At 39.8% G+C, this 11,159-nt stretch overlaps 1 protein-coding gene across 1 annotated transcript; it reads right to left on the bottom strand.

Moving 5' to 3' along the window:
* Positions 1 to 1,877: 1,877 nt before the first annotated feature.
* On the bottom strand, positions 1,878 to 11,012 carry hsd3b7 (hydroxy-delta-5-steroid dehydrogenase, 3 beta- and steroid delta-isomerase). Its single transcript, XM_029437774.1, has 6 exons — positions 10,781 to 11,012; positions 8,482 to 8,637; positions 6,044 to 6,152; positions 4,406 to 4,505; positions 3,829 to 3,991; positions 1,878 to 2,674 (listed from the first exon to the last, which is right to left on the bottom strand). Exons 1-6 carry the CDS (start codon positions 10,926 to 10,928, stop codon positions 2,262 to 2,264), a joined length of 1,089 nt encoding a protein of 362 aa, XP_029293634.1. The 5' UTR covers positions 10,929 to 11,012; the 3' UTR covers positions 1,878 to 2,261.
* Positions 11,013 to 11,159: the final 147 nt, after the last annotated feature.

Below are 11,159 nucleotides of genomic sequence, written 5' to 3'. Positions count from 1 at the left end.
TTCAACATTCTAAGTAATAGTGTTCATTCTGAAACTAAAATGATTTTCTTTGTTAAATGTATCCAAGCACAGCGGCATCCAAAACCAGCAGCCTGCATTTCCTACTGACAGCTACGTGCGTGTTCTCGTCAATGTCGTCGGGCACACGCACGCACCCGCATTGGAGCCTCCCTTCCACAGCAGAAATACGTTTTGTACATTAACAATGCATTATGCATCACACACAGTGAGCACACAGTGGTTGAAAGTGACTAAACGCACTTACGCAAGTACTGTACTTAAGTACACGTATTTTATTTATTTGTTCTACTTTATACTTCTACTCCACAACAATTCAGAGGGAAATGTCGTACTTTTTACTCCACTATAGGCTATTTAGACCTACACATTACAGGTACTTGTAAGGCTACTCTACTGAAGTCTTTTCTTTTCATGCATCTTTATAATTCTATTCCACTACATTTCAGAAGCTTTGTACTTTTTATTCCACTACATTTATCTGACAGCTTTAGTTACTTTTTAGATTACACATGTTCCCTTCCTGTCCAGTGACAACCATGTAGCCTATCTCCAAATGTGGTCATTTTGAATGTTTGTGATAAATTTTGTACTTTTATTCAAATGTTTACTGTGAGTATTTTTACACTGTGGTATTGCTATTTTTTTTTTTTATTAAGTAACATATTTTAGTACTTCTTCCAACCACTACTAGGCTACACTAATGCTTCTTGATATTTATATTTCCTCAGATTTCAATTCATTTTACCACAATCACACACATTCATTACAGTATCTAGTAACCAAATGTTTATTTGTAAAGCTATTGTAGAAGTTATTAGTCAAGACTTTTTTTTTCCCCCAATGATGGAAGGATAAATAATCAAATGTAATAATAAAAACGCACAATCATCTGTCAGTTCGATGTTTCATTTTACGGTATGTTTTGTTGCACCAGTAGATGGCGCAATCCTGTTAATTACAAGCAAACCTTAAATGAATCACACCAAACATGTCTATCATAATATGCAGAATTCACCAACATTATACTGTAGGCTTTTGTTTACAGACAAATTAAGGATAATTTATTTGTTTGTTTTGTTTTGGGAAGATCATTGAGGTTGTGTGTGGGGATTGTGAGTCATTTCTCTGCTTTCATTTTTACACTAGCATGCTTGTGATTGTTGTGATGATTACCATGGTTAAAGCCACAGGAACAGGGGGACACCCAGGCATGTAATGCTGGAACTATGTCAAAGTTATGCTACAAGGGAACTCCCATATACTATGTCTTACTCATACAAACAAAACAATCCAGCTGGTTGTCATACATGTGTGATGACAAGTTTCCACAAGAGAATAAAGAAAGGCCCTTTGTACATAAACAAAGTTCATGTCTCCATGGAAATCCAGAGGTGGAGAACTCAGTAACCATGTGGAAATAGTTAGGAAACATTCCCTATTGAAACAAAAGCAATGATTTAAGGTCTAGAAAACTTTCATTATGACATATACTGCAAATCACAATGAAATACATAAATCAAATCAAATCAAATGTATTTGTATAGCCCAATATCATAAATTATACATTTGTCTCAGTGTGCTTTACAGACTGTACAGGTTACGACACCCTCTGTCCTTAGACCCTCGCATCGCACAAGGAGAAACTCCCTAAAAGAAACCCCACAATTAAAGGGGGAAAAATGGAAGAAACCTCAGGGAGAGCAACTGAGGAGGGATCCCTCTCCCAGGACGGACAGACGTGCAATAGATGCAATAGCAGGCGCTGACCTGGGATCAGTTATGGAAAGAAAGAAAAGGGAAAATGCAGACTTTATGTGAATCCAGTACATAATCCCAACAAGCAGAGCCATGCAGAATATATTAAATACATTTTATTAACAATTATACAAAACATAATTATCGAATTGTGTTTCAACAACATTGTCATTATATATTTTTCTTTTAAATTATGAAATATAAAATATTGGCATTAATAATATATTACTGAAATACAGGTCTAATGATGATCTCTGATGTAGATATGTTAAATATCTATTCTACAGCACATTCCTAACAAGCTTATAGCTAAGCTAAGAATACTAGACTTGCACACAAATAACAATGCCATTTTCTTTTTATATTGTAAACATAGTTTGCTTGTATTGTCATTTAATAGCAGGTTACTCCTTTACACTGTATATCTGGAGTTCTGCATGTCTACGTAGCAGCTTCTGATTATTGTGGCAGTAGTTGTGGTCACACTAGGCGTCTTTGATTTTATCCAGAGAGAATGTGTCAACCCACTTCTGTGTGCGGGCTCGACATTGTTCCCAGTCGTACAGAGGGCTGTACTGGAAGTGGCGCTGGGCTTTGTCTGTGCAGATAGTGAAGGAGGTACAAGCCACGGCCAAGGTGTAACGGTTCAGCAATGGCGTGTAGTTGTACAACGGGCTCAGTGTCCAGCGGAGCATGTCATTAAGCATAGCCAGGCACCAGAGCACCAGTAAGGGCATGCGAACCCTGTGGAAGTTAAATTTGGAGAGGAACAGCATGTTGAAATCCTCGTAGCTCTTGTAGGGTGAGTCATCGTAGCAGTAGAAAGCTTCACCTCCAACTGTCTGCGGCTGCTCCTTCAGGGCTTTGGCCGCAAGCAAATGCATCCAGGCCACGTTGCCTAGAAACACAAACAAGTGGGTGAATACCTAATTGCATGACGGAAGAAGTACTCAAAACATTTACCTAAGTAACCCTGAGGCCAATTTGTAATATCGGGTTTTAAAAATATAATTTGATTGATTAGTAGAAATAGGTAAACAGTGAAATGTACCCGAGTGCCAAAAGAAGTTTGAAGAATGATTCCTTCGTCTCACCACTGTTGTTTACGTCACATTTCTTTTTACAAACAGGTTTATAGCCCTCTTTGGAACTTGTGTTTTTACTAAGTTCTTAACAATGGCATTTGTTATTAAACTGAATTTATAGAGTATACAAAATACAGTATGAGGTTGAGATCAAATTTAAATATAGCTACGTTTTATGCGATAAACCAAAGTTGAATATACAATAATAACCTCCTCTTTAACTAGTGAAATAAAAACCAGTGATCTAAAAGAAATATTTTTGTTTCAACGAAATTGTGCATAAGTACAACACTTAAATATTCTTAGTTGCTTCACAGCTGGGACCACATTACAGTGACATACTCCTTATAGTCAGCCGAGTGCATGCTGTAAATGACAAAACATCCAGAGTGTCTAATGTACTAACAATGCATCTGTTAGGGTGCTAAAAATATCTGTCACCAATACATGTTGACTGTTACTCATGGTCACATGCACTATTGATGATTACTATGTTGGTCATAAATAATAACATACACCACGAGTGAATAACAAAAACTCAACAAACCCTGCATGTTGAGGCTGGTTTAGAAACGTAGGAGGTTTATTTAACGATGTGTTCACACTGCGGGATAGATTGATGTTGTGATGATACTATTAGTCATAACCAAGACATCTGGATTGGCGCATCCCTACTGCTCAGGTTTATCGTGTTGTACCGTGCGTCTCTTGATCTTATAGGACTTGTGCTTTTAGCTCTGACAGCTTTTGAGGAGTCACCTTAAGAGAGCATCAATTATTGCCAGTACTGTAAAATCTACATCTATCTAATCTAAGGACACTTCCTGTAAAATGCAGAAGAAGAGTTTTTGCATTACAACTTTACTTCTTCTTTCAGTCCTGGTGTGAACATAAGTCACGCGTAAAAGGTACATTGGTCTGACGTGTCTTTAAAGTTGTGATTATGACACAAAAGCAGCAATTTTACCTGCATAGACTCGTCCATGTTCAGAGTCCTCTGGGACACCCCCGATGATTAAGCCTCCCCTTTCTGCAGCCATCTTGTAGAAATCCTTTATTAGCTGGTGCCCCTCGCCATAGATCCCTGTTGGCCTCAGGGAACATGTGTGTAAACTCTTTCCACCATTTACCTGGAAAGAAGACAAAACCAGGATTGGGAAATCAGACAGGAGGCAAATAAAAACATATACATGAGGCAGTCAAAGGGTAGATTGTTTTTGGATTTTAATTGTAAACAGCAGGAGTAACACCACAGCAAAGCCACAAGGGGATGATCTAGCATTTTGTGGTAGTTGCACAAGAAATGTTTTTTTTTCCAGGCTCTACGGTATAAAATCTTATATTCAGCATTACAGTACTCAGTAATAAACATTCATACACATATCTGGTTGCTAATAAATATTTTATTATTTCCATTGCATCATTTTATTTTAACACTGTTTATTTTCTCAGTGTGTCTTTAAAGTGTAATGTTAAAATAAGCTTTTAATACATGTGGCTCAATAAAAACACCCAAAACCATAACATTGTTAAACATAAAGTACCTTGATGCCATTAGCTTCAAGCACGATTTTCTCTGCCTTTGCCTTGCTCTTAGGATACGCCATAGTATGCTTCACTTGGTAGGGTGTGTCTTCATTGCCCCTGGAGAGAAACAGTTAAAGAGTCAGAAGAAAATAAGCAGGGAGGGTTTTATCTTGACCATGCCATATGTGAGAAGAATGTGTTTAAATGACTCCAAATAGAGCAAGAGTAGAGGCAATAAGAAGGCCACAAGAGCAGACCAAGGTTCATTCCTTCACTCTGACTTAATCTTGTGAAATAGAGAATGCAAAATATTTTTCTGAGGTACAGCTGTGTCTCTCACTCACTCACACATCTTTGCAGGTTGCCTGCAGGTACAGCTGGATGCCATTAATGTGATGTCTTGCACCTGGGCAGGATGGGCCTAAGTTATTTAGGCATACTTCTTATATACATTTTTTTTTTCTCTCTCCTCTTCTCTGCTCGAGAGGAGAGCACGAGCGGCAGAGAAGAGAAGAGAGCTCTCTCGATTATCCGCTCGAGATCGAGAGCTCTGCGGCTAGAGTCCTAGGAGCTCCCTCCTCTCTCTCCCCTCTCTTCTCTCCCGTCTCCCTCTCCCTCCTCCCTCTCTCTCCCTCTCGCTCTCTCTCTCTCTCCTCTCCTCTCCCTCTTCCCTCTCCCTCTCTCCCTCTCTCCTTCCCCTCTCTTCTCCTCCCTTGCATCCTTGCACGAAAAGATTCCACTATCATTCATGAAAGAACAATGCATTCTATTGAGTGACACAGACCGGCAGTTGCTCAGTCAGTAGGGGCTTGGACTGTGAGCCGTAGGGTTGCTGGTTCATGTCACTGACCAGACCTAAAAAATGAAGTGCGACTGCTACTCGGAGGGGTCCCAGTTCACCTCCTGCCCTGCCGTGGTGCCCTTGAGCAAGGCACTGGACATCCCCCTTCCCCCCCTCACTCCTATTGCTGCCCGGGGCAGTCCTATGAGCTGCCCACTGCTCCTAGTACTAGACTCCTGGTACTAGGATGGGTTAAAAGCAGAGAACACATTTCACTGTGTGTGCTGTGTGCTCTGCATGTGTGACCATTAAAAAGAGGGTTTCATCCCTCCATCTCTTAAATCTTAGACATCCCCGTAGACTGCCTAATTTATTTTACATAATATCGTGACATCAGTAACTGGTAAAGCGTGGTTTGAGTTAAAGACATACTAGCTGCACGGCTGCAGCAGCATTACATAACACGTGACTGACATACCAGGCAGACTCATGCAAAACATTAAGGAGGGACAGTGTGACAAGAAGAGAGTGAGTGAGTCTGAATGTGGAACATCTTTCTTTTTTCTATCCAAGATTCCTTCTACATACAGGATTAAAAAAAGCGTGACTATACCACTGGGTGCTGGATACTGTGTGTTGTGAACTTTCATCTCCACCCAATCATATCTATGATTTACAGGCCTTCATACTATGAAATGGTGCATTCAAGAGAGAAAAGATACAAGGTAGTGACCACAGAAACGTAACAAAGAGCCACAGCACTTGGACTTGCACACTGGGTTACCTGGTCAGCAGAATACAATTCAACAGAGTTCAGAAACAAGTCAATCAAAAATGATATTATATTACATTATATTTTATATTGGAGCCTCACCTGATAAAGTTCTCTCTGTTGACGTTGGGGCCGATCACTTCCATGCTGCTGGTGTACACCAGGCACTGGATGCCACACTCCACACAGGCTTTAATTACATTCTCTGTTCCTGAGAAGAGAGAAAACAAATCTAATTTAGGAGATGATACCGGGGTTGGATGGATCAGAGAGAATCTTTTTCAGTAACACAAAAGTTTGAATCCTCCAAAGCCACAGGACGCACCTGACACAGCTGGATTTCTTCAGTGAGTCTGCATACAGCCAAACGTGATCACGCCGTAACAGGATGAAAGTGTTGGAAATATAATTGGACCCATCAGGAAAGGGTCAACAGGAAAGTATTTCAAAAGAGGCTGGAGATTCATATGTTTTGTGTTTAGCTGATCGGAAGAAAACATGATTCTGACTCATTTTCAGTTGATTCGGTTCCATAAAGCAAATTAAACATAGTACAAGTTCAGTCGCTATGGCAACTTATGCTGGGCACCTATCCAGGTCCTGTCAGGCTAAGCCCGAGTTTCTGTAACATTGACCCAGTAAAATGAGTGCTGCTATATTATAATATTATTATTTGACTTTATCAACCACTTTTTTTTAGCTTGCTTTATGGAACAGGCACCAGGTCTCTATTATGCAACAGTGGAAAGAAATGTGGCCGTTGCAAAGTGGAGAAAATAAGAACTAGTATTATTGTATGTAATACTTTTTAAGGTATTTTCATACTTAGCCTGATGACAGCGCTAGAATAATTAAAAAAGAATGATAACCGATGGTTTACAGCAGGGGTATTCAATGTTTTTCAGGCCAAGGAGGGGGGGGTTAGACACATTTGTCTCGGTGTGCTTTACAGACTGTACAGGTTACGACACCCTCTGTCCTTAGACCCTCGCATCGCACAAGGAGAAACTCCCTAAAAGAAACACCATAATTAAAGGGGGGGAACAATGGAAGAAACCTCAGGGGAGAGTAACTGAGGAGGGATCCCTCTCCCAGGACGGACAGACGTGCAATAGATGTCGTGTGTACAGGATAAACAACATAGATATGTGGTTCTATAACGTGGGACATGCTGCATGTACTGTTTTTTTGTTATGACGCACAAGCTGTACCAAGATCTTCTCTGACGTCAGACTTGATGGAATAAACTTACATATTCAAGTCATTTAACACATTTAGTCATCAAAATGAAAATGTATCTGGCGTAATAGTTTTCCAAATCACATTAAATACGATGAATCTCTAAAAATTAACATGACTGAATTTGCAGCTATAAAAAAAGCCTTATTAAAGTGCTTCTTTAGTGGAGGTTTGAAAAATATAACTGGTCTAGCAAATGCACTCCAGTGCCTGAGGTCATCCGACTTCTGGAGTATCGTCCTTGAAGATCTGAGGCACGTTAGCTCAGGAGAGGGTTAAAATGTCTGGAATGTACACAAGCTGAAGGCCAAACATTACAGAGATTAGTCTAGTTTCAGTGTAATATTCTAAACTCTTATACAGAGTTACTTGCTCTACACCTACAATCATTACGAATTCTAGGAGGGAGAGGAAGTTTATGTCTCTGATACTGAAGAACAGGGATTTAACATTAAGTCCCCTTGAGACTAACATAGGGGAAATAATATCAAATTCTTGTAATATTTCTCAACTGAAGGAATGTAGACTGAACCACCAACAGAGTCAAATCCCTTCCTCAGTTTCTCGGCTTTACAGAGATATACAAACTTCAATTCTTTGGGTCTGATGACATTCGTAAAGCACTAAGAACGTTTTGGAACTTCAAGACATTAAACATTTACAGAGTAAAGGATTCATTAAATTTGAGGGCAGTTGCATTCCTGTTATCGGAAAGACTATTAAAAAAGCCTCCAGCTGACTCTGAACCAAGAGAAGATAAAAGTATGTCTATCTGGTGTACCTCTAGACATTGACCCTAGCCCCACCACAACCCCCAACATAAACCCAGACACTGAATATGAAGACCGTTTCATCACTTGCTCCATTAATGTGAACCGTTTTTTGTATGTTTGTCTATTCAGAAAACAATAAACAAAGTTTAAAACAAGGCAGAACAAATCTTGCTACATTCAGGTGCTCCTTGTACATGCGTACGTCCCTAGGATCGAAGTGATACAGAGTTTTGAGCAGAAACAGCAGCATTAGCTACATTTTCTGCACACATAACGAAAAGTGTCACCTTGACTTTAAGTGTCCTCCACCACTCAGCATGTACGTATTATGGCCAACGTTTTTTAAACCATGGGTGAAGTCACGTCCTTGAAAATCATTCAAAACAGGAGAAGGTGTGGGTTTCCTCTTTTCTGGTTTCCCACAGTAACACATTCATAACACTGATTCATCTATTGATGTTTCCTCCCCATCCCTTTTCCCTGTTGTAATTCAAACCACCATATAACACCATTCCCTTGAAGTCTCACCTGTAACATTGACAGAGACGATGAGGGTCTCTGGGATTCTGTGCCAAACATCCACAATGCTGGCTGTGTGGATAACGACATCTGCCCCCCGAGAGGCCTCCAACACGCTGCTGTAGTCCGTGATGTCTCCCTGAATGACAACCACCTTTGTCCGCTCTGAGAGAGAAACAGGAACACATTAAGTCAAAATGAAACAGTATCTGATCCTGGATTTCCATACAACTCTACAAAGGCTGGGAAGAATTTAGTCACTCTGTTTCCCGATAACAATCTAGACAGAAAACAACATTTGCCTTGATTCAACGACAACTATGTTTAAAGATACGATTTGTGTCGTATTTGCAGATTACCTGGATCATCTTTCTACAAGTCCTCAACTGTCATGGGTTCTTAGTTCCCAGTTAATTAAAAACCTGACACAATCAGGTACTTTGTCACATTGATGCAAAAAGCCAGACTTCTGAACCTCAAGATTGCGTTCCCATCTGTAATTTTACTAATTACAGAGAGGCGTTTGATTACAGACATCCCCACTAATTCAAATCAGCTTAAATAACAACCGAACACACAATTAAAAAATCTAATTTTCTGTGAGGCCTACATTGGGTGTTACTGAGACTGAGCTCTCCTGTTACTGTTAGTTGATCTTTCAGGGGCCAAAACTAACAGCAGGCCTCAGTTCTTTCCAACAATACATTGTAAAAGCTGAGCAAAATTTTTTTCACTGTGGCATAGAGGTGTGGTTGAGCGCATTCCTGACATATATATGTATATATAACCTTCTGTATGTTATGCAACTTATAAAATGCCTTCTCACCAGGACAAAAAAAAAACACCGCTTGGTTTTTAATTAATTTGATTGTTGTGTTTCATCCCCAGGGAGAAAGACGAAACATGTGAGAGGGAGAACATGTGAACCACCTCAGGCTACAACTCCATAACTCTCGTGTTTATGTAATCAAACGGTGTTGACAGTAACTGTTAAGAGTTACAGGTTGTGGAAGTGAAGCATCAAAGCATACAACCACAGGTTATAACATCTTTGTCCTGATACAGGAAATATAAGGGAGTTGGCCATCCTGGATTCACGGGTCAACTGTTATCTCTGCAGGTTGACCCAGTGGCCATACAGCATGTGAAGGAAGTGATGTTAGTGGGGGTTTTTCCATGGAGAGATACATAACTCGGCTGCTCCAACTATTGTGTACTCGCCACTTTACTTCATATGTTCTTTTGCTGTAACAAGGTACATTTCCCCGTTGTGGGACTAATAAAGTATTTCTGATTCTGACCTCCTCTCTTGCTCATGAAACCAATTAGAAACCCAATGTTCTGTTATGTATATGTTGCACACATTTACATCACTGGTGTTCCATTTAAAGTGTCAAATACACTTCCATTTATAACATTTTCAAAGGAGAATAGACAACTTAATAACCAGATCCATGTGGTAATTCATAATATTTACAGTAGGACTATTTATCAAGGGGAGGTTAATGAGTAACACAGTAAACCAATGCCTCACATACTATAGGACAAAAACACGTGAAATGTTGGGAGAAACCATGCAAATGACCAATAAATAAATAATTTACCAACACCACACACTGCACAAAGAAAAGTTAATGAAGCCATTCCTATCATCAGGAACCATTTATCAGCTGCTTTCACATGATCTGCGGTAAACAAGCTCTGCGCAGGAGGTGCCGCCCGACCAGGTGGCCGACCTTGGTGCTCTAAATTTTAATTTTTAACTTTCATATATCTTTTTTGGTATTTGAGTCCTTGTTTTTGTCATTTGCAGATGTTATGTTTTTAGATTCAGATCTTCATTTTTTTTTGTTTCAGACTTTTGGCCCTGATCTTGCTTCAACTGAGAATGCGATTGACAGCAACAAAACAAAAATCCATCATGCTACCTTCAATAAACGTAGGTACCGCGCGATTCAACACTTTATATACACTATATTCCCGTGATTGGCAGTATAAAACCTAACCTAACCCTAACGCCAGAGGATAAAGTTCCGTTAAGCTAACTTTAGCTCCATATACAATTAAGCAGGAGAGGTAACCATAGAAACAAAACAAACTAGCTGCCTTCACTGCAAAGCTCAATATTTCCTACATCATGTGAAGGCATCTTGATAATAATGTATGGATTCAAATCTTCAATCTTCAAACAGAAATACGATACAGTGTGGACCATACAAAGCCTAACATTAAATTGAAGCAGTAGCTTTTAAAGGGTGACTAACTACACCGATAAAAACTTTAAATGAGCAGATTATAAACGGTTTACCGGTGCTTTGTCCATTTAAACTTGAGTCGACGTGTTTGTCAAACACCCGGACCTCCGCCAGATTGTCCTCCTTATCCAGCAGAACTCCCAACAGATGCCTTCCGAGGAAGCCACAACCTCCAGTAACCAAATAAACGAGTCCAGGCATGATGTGAGAGGGTGGTGCCGTGACAGCTGTGCTCAGATAGTATCTGTCACTTCTCTGTGTGAACACTGAGCTCTGCGTGGCCGACCAGGCAATAAGAGAGTGGGTTTTTTTGTTTTTTTTGTAAACCTTTATTGATACTGCAGCCATTGGTGGAAACTACACTACATTTAATGAAATACTGAGAGTACAGTTTTAGGTACTTGTACTTTACTTATGTCTACACTACTATAA

The sequence above is a fragment of the Cottoperca gobio genome, chromosome 8 (assembly GCF_900634415.1).
Source record: "Cottoperca gobio chromosome 8, fCotGob3.1, whole genome shotgun sequence".
Classification (NCBI taxonomy): domain Eukaryota; kingdom Metazoa; phylum Chordata; class Actinopteri; order Perciformes; family Bovichtidae; genus Cottoperca; species Cottoperca gobio.
This window is presented reverse-complemented; position numbering and strand designations above follow the sequence as displayed.